This window comes from Leptinotarsa decemlineata, unplaced genomic scaffold (assembly GCF_025532065.1).
Source record: "Leptinotarsa decemlineata unplaced genomic scaffold, Ldec_3_MD MMD2_tig00000035_RagTag_RagTag, whole genome shotgun sequence".
Classification (NCBI taxonomy): domain Eukaryota; kingdom Metazoa; phylum Arthropoda; class Insecta; order Coleoptera; family Chrysomelidae; genus Leptinotarsa; species Leptinotarsa decemlineata.
In genome coordinates, this window is record NW_027412540.1 from 5,181,454 (window position 1) to 5,201,580 (window position 20,127).

Consider the following 20,127-nt stretch of genomic DNA (forward strand, 5'->3'; position numbering starts at 1 on the left):
TTACTATGACAATCTTTCTTTTGCAGGTTTTGTGGTATAGGGACACGATGTTGCTCGACCCGACAGAACAAAGAATAATGGAATCGCGAGGCTCACGACACACTCTAGTGATTCGAAAAGTGCACAAATCAGACTTTGGAAATTACACTTGCGCAGCAGATAATCAACTGGGAAAAACACGGAAAAGCGTTCAATTAACCGGTAAGATTTATTGCCGTCGTAGATAAGGCAGGCGAGTGAAATAAACAACGAAATCATTTCTATACTCTTTATCAGACCAAATGTTTCTGAGTTCCCTGGGAAATCTACTTACTTCGATTCAAAAAATAAAATGTTTCCTATTGAGTCATATAACAAAAACATCTACTTTGTTAGCATTCTGCACTACATTCAATACTTACCTTAATGAAATCCTCTTATGTCTATCAATCTATCAGAATTTCAAACTAAAACTAATTGGACTCAGAAGCCTTTGATTTGGAAAGGTATCTCAAAATCATTAATATCCTAATAAATTTGCCTGGGTAAAATACTCTTCAGTTCATTTCTGAATAACCGCATATCTCTCAATTAGGATTCAAAATATCAAATACAATTATTCTAACTCATACTTCCTATTTTATGTTGAGGACTCTTAGGTTGGATTTATTTCGTGCATTTGAATTTCAATTATCATTAAGTATCGAAAAATTAATACACAATATTTGTTTCTACAGTTAGTATATTGATATATTATGGGCTGAAATCGAGGATTTCAGCTCTCCATATTGCTTATACCTGATATATAACTGCATTTCTTATGTAGGACAAAAATGCCCTTCAATCCAATAAGCCAACCTTCATACCTTTTAAAAAAATTGGATCAAATGGACATTGGACTGGTTTTATATCTCATTATTCCATTCGAATTAGCAGAGAAGTTCATATTCTGAAGTTCTGAAGATACTGGAAAGTCACTGAACGCAATTGAATATCATGGACGGTTTCTTATTCGATCACAAAAAGGGTATAATTCAATTATATAATGTAAATATTCTATGAAAATCACCTATTGGTGATTTTCATAGAATTATTTTCCAGCAGCTTGACTGCATTAACCTTTCTAGATTTCATATCATTTCTAGAAACACTGACATAAAAACTTGGCAAGTTGACTTGGGTGTCACACCAATAGTTGCTTCCACTTATGTTTCGCTTGCGTTTACGCAGCTATTTTTATCAAGTAATTTCTTGGTTTTTTCTCATTTTGTCTTCAATCGAGGACCGCCTGCCCGGTACTGACGATGCCCAATAGGCTGAAACAGCTGTATATATATATATATATATATATATATATATATATATATATATATATATATATATATATATATATATATATATATATATATATATATATGATATATATATATATATATATATATATATATATATATATATATATATATATATATCATATAGGCGACGAAACGGCGGTATAAAGTTTATCTACTTGAATAATTTCAGCATGGTTCTGCTGCTGGATGAACGAGAAACATCTGCGAGACTAGCCTCTCCGAGGAATCTTGCATAAATGTCTGTCGGATATCATTCAATATCCAGTGTGGTATTCGCCAGGGAAGTAGTTGTTTTCCGACAGACGTTTACCACACCCTACTGTGTAGGTAGTTGGAAGAGATTATTATTTCGAATTATTCATTTCCTTATACGTATGTATCTCTTCTCCATAGTTTTCACTTTTGATTTCTGTTAGAGTTTTGGTATATGGAATGTTTCTTCCCCGCTTGGGGCTTTGTTCACAAGATAGAGTTATTACTAGTAAACAATATTTCTCTCAGCCAAATGTTTCATATATTTTATATATTCCAAAGCTACGATACAACATATATGTAGCGGAGTCGTGTTGAAATTAATCGAGTCACAGACACTTTGCTGTCTGGGTAAGACCTTTCGTGTACTGACGGGAGGTATTACTTCGAAACCACAGTCTGCAGGTAATTTAGCCACAGCATAGGTAACAATCAGCATGGACACTTTGGCCATGCCGCCTTTGATGTGGAAAAGTATCTAGACGCCATTTTGGGAACTGACGATAAGAGGGCAGGACTCGCCAAATGGTTTTGGACAGGTTCGCACTCAAACTGTTTTATATCCAAAATGCTCATATAATTTTGATATAACTTACGGAATTCAATTGATATAATAATTTTTGTGCAGATATTCTACTTTTAGGCATAGTGAATAGTGATATGCAACTAAAGAATTAATAAAAATGACTTCAGACAGAAAATACATACAAAAAACTTTCTGTCACGAAAGAAAATGAGTGCCCAGATTGATTTTCAATGGCATTGCACATATACAGTGTGTAAAAACAAAATAGAATAAATTCTTTATTTCCGTTACTGTCCATATTTGAAAAAAAATTCCGAAAGACATCAAATGTGAATTAAAATTTGACATTCTTCAACGTAAAAATGCCACTCCTACGAACCCCCTTCTGACGGGTACTTCTGACATGTACTTTTCAATAACAATCATCACTGAAATAAGTCAGTGAAACAGAATATAAAAGTCTGTTTATGTCGACGTTTCGACCTTTTATTTGGTCATCCTCAGTACAGTCAATATATTATGAAGGAAATAGTAACATTGTGGTTTCAAGGTTGAAAACATTGATAATATGAATGAAAAATAGCTATACATGAAATTTCGAATACTGAAACTGTCACAGATATCAACCAGGTGAATAGTTCATGCACTGAACTTACTAACAAATTAGATTTTTGATGAAAAGTACATTAAAATAATTTTCTTGGTATAATTGAGGGGCGGATAACTCATTTGAAAATTAAAATTTCATTTACTTCGTCTAATGAAAAATATATTTCTCTCACAGCACCTCCTATGAAAAGTATTATCTGAGAGATTATATCCTAAAGGAATTAAGACAATAAAGAAATTCTGTTGTGAAAACATTAAGTATTTCTACAATAGCAATGTTGCTGTTCACAAAAATAGGTAGGCTCTATGAAAACAGATATTAACTTAGTGGAGAATGTTCTTCCCTTTCTTGGTCCTTCGGAAACATGAAAAAATTTATTTTGGATTTTGAACTGTTACTTTTACAACTATTTACAGCACAAACGTGTCCACCACCCATTAGTTTTTCCATTATGTTACAAAATAAAATTCACGATACCCACAGAACACATGTAACATATACGTCCTAACAAGAGCAAAGTCAAAAGCAGAATGAGAAAGTCTGTCACTTCCCAGAATGGCGGACTCATCAACGCAACGGATATGCGCGAATTTCTCCCGCCAAGCGAAGTGACATTGCTGATTGTTACCTATGTTGTGATTCTGCTGCTGGAAGAACGAGAAATGAAAGAACAAGAATCATCTGCGAGACTAGTTTCTGTGATGAATCTTGCATAAATGTCTATCGGATATTCAATATCCAGCATGGTATTAGCCGGAGAAGTAGTTGTTTTCCATCAGGCGTTCACCACACCCTACTCTGTAGGTAGTTGGAAGAATAATAATTCGAAATTCATTTCGAAATTTTTATTTTCTTATACTCAATAGTTTTGACTTCTGTTACGTTCTTTATTCGATTATTTCATTTACAATACTCATACAACATTTGTTTATATTGGCGTGATAGTCTCGTATCCATAACTTGTCCTCTTGACTGAAAATAATATTTTGTTCTTTGAAGCTGTTTGCTCTGTTTTTTCAATACCATTTCTGCAGTTGAGAGTATGGTCCATTATAAAGTTACATTTGGAGGTGGGTTTTCTGAGATCATGATTTTATTTTTTTATTTATGATGGGGTAGGTTAGTATTAGCTGAAATTCAAGTTTGTGGGGTAGCAACCCTTGTCTCCCGGCCGCCATCTTGGAAAACGGAGTGCAAAGGATTTTGGCGCTGTATTTCGTATAGTAGCAATCTCACAAAGATATTATTAGACTTTATTTGTAACAATTTAAATTATTTACCACTTTTTATTGCTTCATCGTAAAATAAAAAATTATTACCAAAAATAACTGAATTGTTTTCAACAAATTTTCATTTGGTCGATATTACTTTTTTCTGGTCATCAGAATAAGTTGAAACTTGTGCAAGCTAAGGTTTAACGAGATCTTACCTTCTAACGTGTGATTCCAAACACGGGTTGGACGATAGCAAGTGAAAATTGAACAACATTCTCCATAAGTATGTTGGGTAAGTACAAGAACACTATGGACTATCTACAAGTATAATATTTGATGACTACTCCGAAAACACCGATATCTCAGGAGCGTGGGAGCCCAAGATGGAAATAATGAAAATGTACGAAGCAAACTCAATAGACCTTCTTCAAACTGCTCTATCAAAGATGAGTTTTAGTGTGGATCAGGATGAATCAGATGCAGATACAGTCGTCGTCCGTTTTGCGCTTGCTGCATCGAAACCCTATGTATCTATGACTATCGTAGCAGAGGATATTGACATTCTTATCTTGCTCATATAATTAGGGAGGAAACAATCCAATGCATTTTTTAAACATTCGAAAGGGCGTGAGTTTGATCAATTATACTGTATTTCAGGTTTTATATATAGCCAAGCCAGTAACCAAAAATACATTCAAGTTATCATCGCCTTCTCCAACACAAGATGCTGTACGTTTCCACAGTATCTGAGTTTATCGCCAGGTTCAGTCTTGGCTCGACAAACACTGTGATCCTGAAGAGCGGAGCTGGAAAACGCACGAAAAACTGTTGATACCAATCGTAACTTCTAAGCCTCCAGCACCCCCCGAACTTCTGAAATTAATTTTCTGCAGATGCAAAAGAAACTGTGGAAGTATGTGTAGTTGCCGAAAAGCAGACCTCAAATGCTCTGCAGTGTGCATCAATTGTTCTGGAGAAACCTGCAGTAATATCATAGAAATAGAAAAATTATTCGAAGAAAATGAATTCGAAGATAAATTATCCGCAGTGACGCCAATTCTAACTCCCATTATTCAATAATGATAATAATGGAGTGTCTACATGACAGAATCGTACTGGATACAGCCTGTAAAGTCGTCAGGAGTTCGGATCCCCTTCTCTGCATGGTCCGTGACCATGAGAGAGCAGGAATTGGAGCATTTCTCTTCAGAGCAGCTGCCCAAGCAGCTGATGAACTCGGTTTAGTGTTCGACACTGAACGAGGTGACTACAACTCTGTCACCGAGTTGGAACCCGTTCAGCAAAAAGCTCATATTAAAGCCGCAGAGATCACCTTACTTCTGCGGAAACACAAGGATAAGCCAATGCATGGGGTCTTCTTCAATAACATTGAAGACCTTGGCTAATCAAAGCGCCTGACTTTCGCTTTCGTCAGGTCGAGTGGACTGAACTCGGAAACTGAGGAGTTCATCATGGCTTGCCAGGATTGTGTCTTCAACACCTCAGTCTATCGCAGTCGCGTGATGGGTATAGAGCTTCCTTACACACGGTGCAGGGCCTGCCACGAAGCGCCCGAGACCCTAAAGCACTTGCTACCAGCATGTCCAGCATATGCGGTCTCGGCATATATCCATCGACATAACGCGGCCCTGAGAGTGCTATATTACTATCTACGGCACTCGTACGATATTGACGAGAAACCAGTGTTGTCCTACGCTCCGGGGGATATTGAATCCGTTGTGGGGAACGAGAAGAGCCGAATTTATTGGAACAATTCGTTCCCCACCCTCAGGCTCTATCCAGATTACACTGTCAAGATGGTTGTTCTGATTATTGGAGTCCTTGGTGGAATGATACCCTCTCTACTCTAGAATCTTGAAATCATATTGGCTTGCCGCACTAAGGCAGAAATCTTAGTCGCACAGATGCAGAAGGCTGTCATTCTTAGCTCACTGCGCTTGCTCAGGGCACATGATTCTCGGACCCAATGATTACCCCACGCTGTGGGGAGTGGTCATTGGTTGATAATGCTGGTGCGCCCTCCCGAATGTATCAGGGCTTCGGGGGATAGGGGCTGACCAGCGCATACTACGATGAAACATAATAATAATAATAATAATAATCGTCTTCATTGTTTCCCAGCTGTAGTTGAATACATACATTTAGATAAATTACAGAGCTAGTTGCTGATATAACAAAAGGCGAAGTTCAACTCAGTTAACACAAGTGCTACTGAGTTGTGCTACTGAGTTTAGCAAACATTCCGATACTGAATTAGATCCTGAACCGCAGCCTAGACCATCGAAGGAAATGAAAAAAAATCTGGAAAACAACTTTTTGAATATATAATTCTGCTCAAAATTATTTCTAGGCGTGAAAATGCGCAACCAGATTCTATTTCATATGTGGTGAGGAAAAGGATCGAAAATTAATTGATAATAACATAGAAATATTTAGAAAATGATAAAGTATGTGAATGAAAAAATATGTACCAGAAAACTGAGTTTAATGGTTCGTTTTTATTGTATTCTTACGAGTATTCAGGAACCCGATTAACTTCGGAGCGCTGTAAAACGAAATTGAACAAATCTGTAGTGGAAATAATTTGTTGAAAAAGTCTCTTTGGAGTTTTTCTGATGTTGTTCTATTATGAAATGACCAGAAAAAAAATATAACGCTCAAAAAAATTGTTATATTTGTTTATAATTTTTTATTTTTCATTTAACGATAAATAATAATGGATACTGAGTTACAGTTCAATTTGCTTGAGAAAATGTCTCAATAAATTTGCTGTGGGGTTGCTAGTTTACGAGATTCAGCGCGAAAACCGTTCACACCGCTTTCTCCAAGATGACGGTCGGGAAACAAGGGTTGAGATCCCACAAACTTGAACACAAGCTTATACTAACTCCCCTACACGTCAAAAAAATAAAACTGCGCCCTCTGAAAAACGCACGCCAAAGCCTTCGAAATGTAACATTTCAATGAACCAATAAAAGCAGATCCAACATAAATCGAAGGTAACGCATGATATTTATAGTTGATATTAGAAGCTCATTAGTTTCGGAATGTTAGAGTGCAGTAGTTAAGCGCTCTTCATCAGATTTAAATATTGCGGCGTTATCTGTCTCTAAGGATTCCAAACTGTGAAAAAAGGAAAATTCGTATAGAGGAAGCAACTATTCAGTTCAAAGCACTGTATTCAATAATGAGATACGTGGTTAAAGAGGGATCTATCCTCGTCTATGTTTTCTTCGGCCATTTCCAGATTGATAACGATGCCATCGTTGGATCATCAGCTCAAACCGAATACATATTGTGATTACTTGTAATTTGTACAATTTGGTATTACAATGCCATCACACATATGCACGAGGTGAAGATTTCATTTTCAATATATCTTAATGTAAAATGTTTCCTTTGAAATGAGCAGTAATATCTACATGCTTTCATACGAAAAATGGTTTATTTTCCTTACTAAAGCATTTTGTGGGCCAACCTTGTAGTACGTAATAAGTACCTTTGTTATGGCTAGGTCATCAGCAAAAACTCCGATATCTATATTGCCACTGTTCAATAAACACAGAAAACATCACTGACATAAAATACATTTTTTCTATCCAATACAGTAGACTTGTGCGTAAAAAGTATGAAACAAGATGGAATAATGTCTAAAGGTGACGTGGTAAATATGAAAAATCCAATTAGAAGAATGATGATGATGGTGATATACCTTGGAAGTTTCAATATGAAACATCTCAGTGTTTTCAACTTCTTCAACTCCAGAACAGTGGAATACTTTTTCCAATAATACCTCACTAGCAATTTTGACGTCCACAGATGATGATAATAACTGTTGATCATATATTTTTTTTCTTTATGTATCGTTAACAACTTATCTAGTATGATTATTAGTTTATTGTTTATTCGATGACAAATTTTCATTTTTCGATCACAATATAACTGATTTCTCTTGATATGTGCATTTATATTATGGATTCCAATAATATCAATTGATTTTACATCATTCAATTTCAGGAAAGCCAAATCCAGCCAAATTCAGTAGTGCATCAAGAGGTAACTCCAAGGACAGCTACAATATAAGTTGGGCAGTTGAATCACTGACTCCCATTCAGGAATACAAACTTCTCTTCAGGAGACTGCCTGACAGTAATACAGATGACGGTCATCCGCAACCACTTCATCATCAAAGTCAGAAAAAGTTCATACCTGGAAAGGTAGGTTTGGGCCAGAATCTTCAGTGAAATACGGCAGAATAAAATAGGCAAAGTGAAATACAGTTAACTACTGTGAAATTTTCATTATGAAGATTTATAGCAAAATAAGTAGTAGTAATCCCGTTCGAGAGAGATGTTGTGAAGTTGTGTAGTTTCCTGGACATTTATTGTGAAACTCTTACAGTAAACTCTAACTTCATCAAAAAATCTACTTCAAATATGAAAATTGATTGAAATTTTCAAATAGTTGGTTGCAGTTGAACTGATTGATGTTTTATTTCATCGAATTACTCTTTCCAAAACTATTTTAATGTCGCTCCTACATCAACGCAGACATTGATTACTTGGATATACATACCCATTCTCTCCTGATGTTTCCACGCAATGAGCTAAAATTCACATTTTTTGTCAAGAATATTATGGTATCATTCCACCAAGTTAATTTCATTTTGTATATCACGGAAATCATTGCAATAGATTTGGTTCTCATGCTGAACAGAAAAAAATACTTGAAGATGCTGCTAGAGTCAAAACACTTCAAATGTGAAATAGCTCTTCAATCGGATTTCTGTATGTCATTATTTGTAACAGTCATCAGAGGCCTCCTATCATTAGTCTATAAGATAATGACGAGATAACTGGAGCTACTAATAAAACCAGCAGCAATTTTCTAATTAGTTTCTGTAACAGCAAAGGAATCGACTCAAATATCGATTTGATTAACCATCAGTTGTAAAGAAATATTAATCATATTTCAGCAATAACTGAAAACAAAGCTAATGCTACAACAAACCCTGTCAATTATATGTATAACGGCTTCGACTTTCATTATTGATATTGACGTCACTTCAGAATTTCTTACCAGGCCAGTATAGCCAGGAATACAGACCTGAGATAATCTGTTAAGTCTTCCTATCGAGGAGAGTCGCTTTTGGCAATTTGCTATCTGAGTGCTATTTGAGTGAATATGGTTATCAGTCAATGATTAATACCCCCACCAGAGTGCAAAATAACTCTCGTTCTTGTCTGGACCATATATTTATACACACAAAATATAATATCAATGATACGATACTACCTATTACAATATCTACATCTATAACTGACCACTACACCACTGTGTTACAGATCGTTCTGAATACTTTTAAAAAACCAATGGGAAACTATCATGATAGAAACTTTATCAAATATATCGATAACAAAAAACTCATTGAAAATGTTGAAAACACTAAGTGGAATGACGTACTTTTGGAAGATGACATCGAAACTAAAACTAATAAATTAATCACTATGATACAGGAGGTAATAACAAAGTCAACAATATATGTAAGAATAAAACATAACGAGAGAAAAAGAAAAAAATGGATCACTCCCTCACTGGTGAAACAGGTAAATAAGAAAAATAATCTGTATGTGAAAACCAGAAAAAACCCTAATAATGAAATATTAAGGATTGCATATGTAAACTGTAAAAGAGAAACGAAAACATTGATAAAAAATGCTCAACGAGATTATTATAATAAGAAAGTTCAGAAAGAAAGAGATTCGTCAAAAAAACTGTGGAAGTTAGTTAATGAGGTTGTTGCTAGAAATGAAGGAGACAAAAGATGTAATATAAAAGACGAAAATGAATTAATAAGTGATGGAGAACATATGGCGAATATATTCAATAACTACTTCATTAATGTAGGTAAACAACTAGCTGATAGGATAAATAAACCACGTACCTATGCAGAACAACGAACAGTGAGTTGTCAATCGATATTTCTGTATCCAGCAACTGAAACAGAAATAAAAAATTTTATAGGTCAGGAATTGAAAGCTAATAAAGCCCCCGGATTTGATGGGATAACTTCTGAAACGCTGAAAAAAATAGTCCATTATATAAGTTACCCTCTAACAGCGATAATAAATAGTGTCCTAGAAACAGGACATTTTCCAACCGCCTTCAAAAATAGCATTGTTACACCTGTTTTCAAGACTGGAGATAAACATACTGTAGCGAACTACAGACCGATATCCTTGATATCAAGTCTAGCTAAAGTTCTAGAAAAAGTAATAAAGGTCAGAGTCAATACATTCCTTGAAAAAAATAAATTACTCTCTAACTCTCAATTCGGATTTAGGGAACATAAATCTACTCAAGATGCGATACACTCCTTAACAAACACTATTTACAATAGCCTAGATAAAGGAGAACCAGTAATAGGTATTTTTCTAGACTTGGCGAAGGCATTCGACACCGTTGATCATTCAATACTTTTAGAAGTACTAGAAGATATGGGAATTAGAGGTACAGCACATTGTTTATTCAAAAGTTATCTAGAAAATCGAAAACAGCAAGTTAAAATTAAAAATAATTTGAGCAAAACACAAAAAATAACATGTGGTGTGCCTCAGGGAACGGTGTTGGGTCCTTTGCTATTCACTATTTATTTAAATAATCTATTTCTACTTGAAAAAGATGGCCAAATAACCAGTTTTGCCTATGATACGGTTGTAATATATAAAGACGAACTGGTATGACTTGAAATTGAAAATTGAAAATGATTTCACAAAAATAAAATCTTGGTTAGATGATAGGCTTTTATCAATCAATTTCAAAAAAACATTTTATCTACCATTTAGCAATTTTGAAACTTCCCTCCCAAACTACAACATTACCATACAAAATTCATTTGTTATACGACCCACAAATAAAATAAAATATTTAGGAATTATGTTGGATTGTTGTTTTAAATGGAATATCCACATTGACTATCTGATACAAAAACTGAGATGCATACTGTACAGATATAAGAAAATAGTAGAATATTTGAATTCAAGAGAAAAAATCATAGTGTATCAGAGTCTTGTGGAATCACATTTGAAATATGGGATTATAGGTTGGGGCGGTGTTTCAAAAACATATTGTAATACGTTACAAGTGTCCCAAAATGAATTTCTAAGAATCCTGTTGAACAAACATCGAATGTACCCCACAGAATTACTATTTTCTGAAACAAATCTTCTTGACATTCGACAGCTGTTTTATATGCAGGTCAACATATGGCAATACGCAAACAGATTCAAATTACAACGTATCATTCATACTTATGAAACAAGAAATAAGGATAGATGTGTTGCACCTACTATGAGAAGAAATATCGGACAAAGGAGTTATTCATACCTGGGAGTGAAATTTTATAACAACCTACCGGAATATGTCAGAAGTGAAAATAATATAAGAAAATTCAAAAGGAGCCTCATAGCTCATATCAGAAGTAGATCCAGGAGAGAGATTCGTGAGTTGATTGAAATACAATAATGATAATGATAATAATCATAAATATAGCTACACATCGCTGAGTGATTATCAAGATAATACTGGCAAACCATAATTGAATGATGCTGTCTTGTTTCTACAATTCAAATTTTACCTTTTATTCTCCTTGTTTTTTATACAAATCTCTTAATTTTCATTATTGTTTTTATATACTTATATACAACCTATGTGATAGAATATTGTGTTTAGTGTACTAAATTAATTATTGTAAAAGATGTAAATATGTGTTGTGTTACCACGTACAAGTTGTTGAAGCTCTCAACAACTTCTGTTGGTTCATTGTAATGTTTATTGTTTTTAACGTGTATTACTTTAGTATGTTCATTTACTATCAATAAACAACATTCATTCATTCATTCATTCAATTTACATGTTGCTCGGTAGGAGCCAAGAGCTTCCTACGCCTTTTGACTGCCCGTTAATATTTTTATTGACTGTGTATGAGGTTGGATTCTTCCAATCTCTCCGCACACAATTAAATAGCGTGAATTTCTGCTTGAAATACAGTCGCATATGTTTCTAGGCACGTTGATATCTTCGTCCTGGGTCTGCGACTGAAAACACCTGCACCAGAACTGAAAGGTGTTTTCGATTCATCTGTGAACCAGCAACTATCTGCTCTTAATATTTCCTTCTCCCGGAGGATCCAGTCCTCTCTACTCTGAAAAAGTACTTTATAAGGCGGTACGTAGTTGATAGTTGGAGGCACAAAGTCAAAGGTCATTTGCAGAATGCTGTGACTCACAATGTCAACCAATAGTCTGGTGCTTTCTGCATTAAATCAATTTGTGCATTTGGCAATGTGCACAAGACTATATGAAGTCCCTCTATCCTCTCTCTCTCTCCAGAAAAAAATGTGAAGAGGAGGTAGATATAGGAGGATCTCCATAGCCGCTGACGTTGTGGTACTGATGGCACTGCTGATGACCAGACAAGCCTGTTTCTGTAAGCCAGAGAGCCTACCAGAGAGGGTACCGTTTTCTGTTTGAGATCGATACCCTCGTGTCTGAAGAAACGTTACGTCGCCCCAGATTTATCGCCTGAGTTTTATCTGAAGTAACCCGAATCTTCGATTCGAGATACCTACGTTCGTGTTCGTCAAATGCACGTTGCATGTAGACGACCGCCAACACGCGACTCATGGAAGGAGCGTGAAGAGCCGTATCATCTGCGTAAAGGGAAACTCTTACGTGATTGAACCTGGTACGGTCGCTCATGTTTAGGCCCTATAATGATGGAGGTAGCACAGCTCCCTGTGGTACTCCAGCCTGGATTTCGTTGACGATGGACATGGTTCCTTCAACTCGAACCTGGAATGTTCCACCTTTTAGGAAGGACCTAATCCATCGGACTAGGCCCCGAGGCCTGTGCAGTTTGTGCAGAAGGCCTTCGTGTCAGTTTCGCCTGGAGCCCTTCAAAATGACAAGATGGACTGTCTGCCTGTTGTTCATCTCTGAGATGAAATTTTCAACCAGCCTCAGGGCCTGCAGTTCAGTGAAGTGTGCCTTCTTGAAACTGAATTGTTCGTTCGACTGATCGGACGGTTATTCTGGAGAAATAACGGCTTCTGACCCTGTTTCGGAATCATGATGACCACGGGAAGTATCTGAGGGCGATTGAACTGTTTATGATGTTCAAGTGATCAAATTTTCAGGAAGCTTTTTCAACAACCTACTGTTGTATGAATAAACATCCGGAGCTTTCTTGGGTTTGGAGGCCCTTGTATACCTCCTCAATTCTTACTTCAAAGCTGGACGGATGTCGTCATCATTCTCCCTAAGTATGTGCCAAACCCGACGTTCCAGCCGAATATCACGGTCAATATTATCGTCCAGATAAACGTTAAGTTGGAACTTACTCTCTATTGTGCCTGAAAACGCCAACGCCTTCTTGGCAGGGAAGTAGCAGATGCCGCGCTGTCCGTGAAGAGAGGAGGGAACAGTCTTCCTCTTCTCAAATCTGCGGGAAAATCGCCAGAGCTCATCTGTTTAAAAATCTGTTTCTTTCGTTGACCAGCTGTCACACCCCTACGAACGACAACCCTCAGAAGTTGAAACTTGTTCGAGCTAAGGATTAACGATGTTTTACCTTTTAACGTGTGATTCCTAACACAGGTTGGACGATAGCAAGAGAAAATCGATCGTTCAGACTGGGGCTTGGACCACCGACCAACAGGGCAGTCAATTCGAGTGAGTGAACAAAGCACTTACTTCGAACAGCCTGGCTACCCCTATGTTCGAGCGATTCCAAACACTCGCTCCACCTCTCGTTTCTATAGTCAGAAATGGCCTGTTTAACCGTTGATAAACTCGTCTGAGTCGATTTCTCTCCGGATAAGGTTTTTTGTCCTGGAAGGTAACTCGTTGTAGCTTCGCATTGGACACTCTGTTATGGTTGTGGCTGCGCAAAAAGCGTTGTTCACAAACAACTCGATATCCGCCACCACCGCGTTGAGACCGTTGCGATTATGAAGTGCCTCACGGTATGTGCGTGTCTCCACTATTAGTGCTTCAAATGCTTTCCAATCCGTGGATGATCTCATATGATGACCCTGGGGATGAGGATCATCACCCAGCATATGGATAACTAGATTATGATACGAGTCAAGTTCCGACAAAGTATAGACTTCGCAGTACGATATCAAACACATCAGGTCTGTGTCGCCCGTTGTAGTCGCCCGTTTCTTCATCTCATTCAGGCTGGAACAGATGCCACTAACCTTCGACGGAGGAGGACCACGAGGTGCCGCGGTCGACTTGGCGGAAGTATTACCGCTCTCAACCGCTCTAGCATAACTCATACCTGTGCGTGTGCTTTCTGGCGAACTACCATTGGGGAAACATTAAATTTTTGGAGGCGCCTCAGGTTTCGCGGGATGATTGGTGTTTACACCCTGTATTGTTGGATTCCCAACCTTATTCACATTTTTGGTAGCCGGATTTTTTGGGCCAACCTGTATGGTCGTTTTCGATTCAGCAAGTTTCTCTTCATTTTCGGAGTTATCATCCATTTCGACATAGTTATTATCATCACCCTCAACAGAGGATTCTGTAGTGGACAACTCAGATTCAGAGGTGTGATTTTTTGCTTCATCGCGAAGCTTACGAAGTTTTTTGTCATTTTTTTAGGTTTCGTACCTGAGTTTTCAATCGCCTTTGGGGCAGAAAAGAGGAAGAAGAGGAAAGTCTTCTGGCAACCTGCGTTTTTTGTTGGTCGGTTCATTTGGTTAGGTCTGATTATTAATTTCCTCTGGCTAACCAGAGTGGGCGGATTCGACGAGAGGAAGCCTTCCGCGACGGACGATTGAGAAGCTCCTTGACCCCTGATGGAGTGCAAGGACGCTTCCCAATCGCTGACCCTGGAGTGTAAGGACGCTTCCCAATCGCTGACCCTGGAGTGCCCTTCAACAGCTCTACTGGACTCAGGACCAGGCAGTCAAGTAAAAGGCCTATGAAGCCAATTACTTCACCCCTGTCTCTGGCCAACAGCTTCTCCATACTGCTAACGTACTCTAATCGCAAGAATTTCCAGGATTTGGCAGATGATATCGTTAACAGTAAAGCAAAATGATAATTTCAAACGTACGTAACCACTAGAATGCCGGTACGCCTTTGCACACAGTAACTAACACTGAGTGAATTAACACCTGGTGGAATTCACTCACCTTTGTGGAATTTCTTTGAAAATTTACGGAGAGCAAAAATTGCCACAAGTCACATTGACAGCTTACATCCGAATCAATGTCTGCGTAGTGTCATTTCAAAGATTCACGTTTTATTCTATTTATTTGTTTCCTTCCATACCCCCACTTCTATTAAACTATAAAACGTCCCACTTTTTGTAAATATCCTAGGTATATACGCTCTCATAATGGTACACCTTGGTGATATTTAAGAAAAATATTCATTAAACTGCAGTGTTTACTCAATTTCTTCATACAGAAACATAAAATACGTGTTGTGGTTTCAAGAATCATTTTCAACTTCTAACACAACATCTAACACTTGTCCTCAATAATTAGGTAGGTACTTCCTCTATAAAATATCATCACGTTTCGGTAAAACCTATCAGAAACATGTTCACTTCGGAGGAATCATTTTTTCTGTTCCTCAACTATAAAACAGACTATTTGCCAAGAAGACAAAAAATATATATGTTCTCTGATACAGTAACCTATAAAATGAAATATGTGAAGGTTGGGAGTGATTGAAAGTCTGACATTGACTTAGGTAAGTGAAATGGGTCTCTCAAGGGTCATTTGTTCGCCGAAGCATCTCCAGGCGGAATTAAATTGTGCGATAACTATTGTAAGGACAAAAAAGAGCTGACTGTTGATGGATAATAGTATTGATGAAAGCTGTGGGATCGATACTTTCTTCCGAAGTTATCTACCTACTGGGGACGGAACTTGAATTGAAAAACAAAAAATTTAAAGGAGAATGTGTCGAGTGTCTTATTGAAATTAACAGGAAAGCAATTTGTATTCGAAATTCAACATTTACTCTGTAGATAAGATTTACACGGGCTAGTCAGAAGAAGTGGTAGTCTTATTTCATTTCGTGAATAACAAACTATAATAAAAATAAAAATGTTATTTGAATTCAATTACGAGTCTATAAACTGAATCGCCCCAGTTGAATATCAAATTATTTCGTGTCTATGTACATCGTAGTATCGTTTCTTTTTTCTTATGAAATGAGAGCAAGTACAAAATGTGCTAATAGAAGTAATAACAGTTTCAGACTTACAATTCTATATATTTTTATGGGGATAAATCATTCAACCACTCGGAAATCATTGAAAATGAGGTATTCAAACATAAGCGTTCTTCAATTCAAGTGATGAATCTACTCACTGACAGGGCCTGTTATAGTTTGAGTGAATATTTTTGATAAAATGTGAAATTCATATGTATTTTTTCAACATTTTTCATTGTAATTATACTTTTACCCAATCATTACCATCCTTGACTTTTGTATTGCATCTTGCTAAACTAATTTTTATCCACACATTTATATTTTATTAGACTCTGTCAATGGAATATAAATCTTCAGACGAAAAACGACTCGTAAACTTTGATTGATCGCCTGAGACAAAAAATTTTGATTTGTTTTACACCATTTGGTATACTCTCTGACTAAAACTCGAAATGCTTACAACCAAATTATATTTTTTATAACAACGTTGAACTTTCGTTTGGTGTACTCAATCAGTGATAATTCAACGTGAGTTGATCTATACCTAGTGTCAACCTCACGTTTTCCATGCGATGCCACTTGGAATGTGAATTATCATAAAAACCTAAAGACCTACGAAATGGTGAACGAACTAAATATGAGACTGTTACTAGTTCACATACAAACATATTTTGAAAATGAGCCGTGCTTAAGCTTCTTTCAAATCATCAAAGAAAAATCAAATGCCCCTTTTTGTTACACAAAACTGAATAATACATTGATCATTCAGAATTTGAGAACCAAAGCAGATTCCATAACTAAATTCTGATAAAATGCATTCTAGTTACTTAACTATATAGGTCTTCAACATTTTCTGATGAATATTAAGCTGAATTGCAAGTTTTTCGTGTTTGCGAGGATTCCAGGTATATCATCAAATAGTTATCTAAAAGGGGTTGCATTAATGATGTATTAATGTAAGTATTAGATACATTTTTGTCATTATTTCCATTACTGAAATGATATTCATTATTGAAATTCCTGAATTATCCTCAATATTTGTATGAGTATCTAAATGAAGCTGATTTTGTTTCAATTAATATGTAATGATAAATATATGCCTATTTATATTCCAGAGTATCAAATTTGTATTCACTAATAATGGTAACATGTATCAATTTTTTGAAAATAACAATTTTTTCTTCGTTGCCACATAGCAGAATCCTTTTTTCATAATTCCATCCAATTTTGACATAAATCTCTTCATAACTGTGTCTCGTCCATCGTTTGAAAATTAATTTGTTTTCAACTAAACAATTTTTTATTCAAATTATCACTTGCGAGGAGTTCAAAAACACACTTAATAAAACCCTTACATCACAGGAGATAATACTGAATATATTGTGTTGGAAATATGATGATAAACAGGCTGATGAAAAAAAAATATTTAAAAAAAATTGCGAATTCAATGGAGATGTTAAGAATTTGGGAAATCATATGTGTTATGCAAATATGAAATTTTGAACGTTTTTGAAATCTGAGTACTCAGGATTCAGAAAATTAAAGCATGGTGAATACTGAGAAAATGACAAATAAACGATATTAAAATATTTAGGAACTGATGCGGTAAAATTAAATATCATTTTTTCGAAAACGGCAAAAAAATAAAGTTTTCGATCCCTAATTACTGAACGGTGGAAAATTTATTGTAGATGCAATTAAATAAGTAAACAATATTGAGAAAGTTGTGACATTATGTGTTGACCAATTTGAGAGTGATTCAGAAAAATCATAAATGCAGAGTTTCAGAATCTTGAGAATTTTACATTATCATTATACAATCTCAGCTCTCAGAAAATAATGATCTACTCTTAATACAGAGTGTTGATTGCAATTGTTTTCAGAAGCGAACCAAATTGAAGTTAATGAACTCAGGGAGAGAATCTGAAAATTTATCCAGGGTGTTTCGACTATATGGAAAGATGGAAAATTCAAAATATGTTATAGTTCATTTCATCAGTTCGGACTTTCATTGTCTAATATATTAATAATCTAGGATGATTGGGAATATAAACAGATATACAGAGTGTTATGAAGCTCTGAAATATAGAGTTAACTATTTTCATACATCTCTAATAAGATAATTTTACCTGAAGTTTGAATCAGAGACTTCCAAAGTCTAAAAGTTACTTATTTGCATGATCTACACATTTTTGTGAAGAGTTCTTTTTTGAATTATTTGCTTTCTTTCTTACTTTGGAAGGTTTTCACAATTTTTGTATAAAGAGAAGTAGATAAAAAAACTTTTCCTCCACAAAAATCAATCTCCCTAAAATATTTGCCTTTCAATCGAAATAATATGATGGATATCAATCACGTCTCAAGAAAATGTGCAGCCATTTTCTCAATAAGACTATGGTAGGAAAATACGATAGGAAATAATGGCTACCATGTTCACTCGATCTTTATCTTCTAGATTTTTCGTTGTATAGTGTCATAAAAACATGATTTGAAAAAATATATATATATATATATATATATATATATATTAGAGGACTGAAATGTTCAATAGGAATAACCTGCATGGCTACACTTCATGAATGTTCAAAGTGTCCACAAGCAAACTACTTCTAGAGAAAATATTTGTTTGGAAAGTGGTGAAAGACAATTGAACATTTGATGCGATATCGCCTGCGACTGTAATTTTGAAAATGTTACATCAAGTATTTCACTATGTTATTTTTCTTGCACTTCATTGTCACAATACATTTTCTATCAGAATTGTCTTTTCTCACTGTGGTTTATTGCGATTTGATGGCTACATGCCAGTTGGGAATTTGGGCTCCTAATAAAAAAATTATAAAAGAATATTGATCTTGTGTTTCTGAAAAAAAAGGTCGAGAACTATATACCTATGTTGTAAAACATCAGTGAATTTGTAATAATGATGACGACCAGAATTATTGAAGAAACACACAAGTCCGTTTGATAATTACAACTTGGAACCTCTGGCTTGAAATGAATTTGATGAAAACATTTTTTCCACACCATAACAAAGATACCGTATTAAAAAATCATATTGGTGATGGATTCTAAAAAAAAAGTCGCATTGAAAATTGTTTTCAACCGAATCATAATAAGACTTGAGGGAAGCACACATATCATAGCAATTTTTGATACTTTCAAAAATTAAGGTGCTAAAATAAAAAGCAGAATCAAACATTTAAATTTTTTTGCAAATATTCGATCAAAAAATGTTTGATAAATTTTTTAATCAGATAATATCTATCCACCTGTTGTATCACCCATCAGAAGGCAACATTTGTTTCATTCAATCAACCATTATAACCAACAGTTTTTCAGATAGCAATAGTGGTATTAGCTTAGAAACGACCTGTATAAAATCGTTTATTTAGTTCATAATGAATAAATTATATACGGTATAGACTCAGTGTATATTCAAACTATGAAAGAAAATCCAGTCTGCAATTCAATCAAGCACAATGCTACAAAACACGACTACAATTCCTCATTAATTTATCATTTTCAGGAGAACAAAACATACGTGGCAGTCGGCTACAGCGTAGGCTACGGTTACGGTCGGCAATTCATAGATAGACGAACAGATTGGAGGGATGTAATTCTACCCGCTATTCCTTCTCAATCTCCTGGACTTCAATCTATGAGCTACGTAATACGAGGATTAGAATCCGGGCAAAATTACGAGGCCAAAGTTCAGGCCAGGAACAAATTCGGTTGGAGTCCCGTTTCTGAGGCTTTCACGTTTCAGACGACTGATAGAGGTCAGTATGAATTGATTGTGGCTGTGGATATTATCATAGAGAAAATAATTTCTGTCGGTATATTGAATACGGATATATACTTTCCGTCTATGGGTGATGTACCATACTTCATGACCTTATACAGGCAGAGAAACCAATTGGGGTTCAGA

The 20,127-nt window shown here is 35.7% G+C and overlaps 1 protein-coding gene across 1 annotated transcript in view; it reads left to right on the forward strand.

Annotated features, from left to right (window-relative positions):
• LOC111506190 (limbic system-associated membrane protein) overlaps window positions 1-20,127 on the forward strand; it is a 1,118,878-nt gene that overhangs the window by 1,049,034 nt on the left and 49,717 nt on the right. The window contains exons 7-9 of the mRNA XM_074171774.1: window positions 27-201; window positions 7,975-8,174; window positions 19,726-19,978. Coding sequence (XP_074027875.1) covers window positions 27-201; window positions 7,975-8,174; window positions 19,726-19,978 — 628 coding nt within the window. The remainder of the gene's footprint in view (window positions 1-26; window positions 202-7,974; window positions 8,175-19,725; window positions 19,979-20,127) is intronic.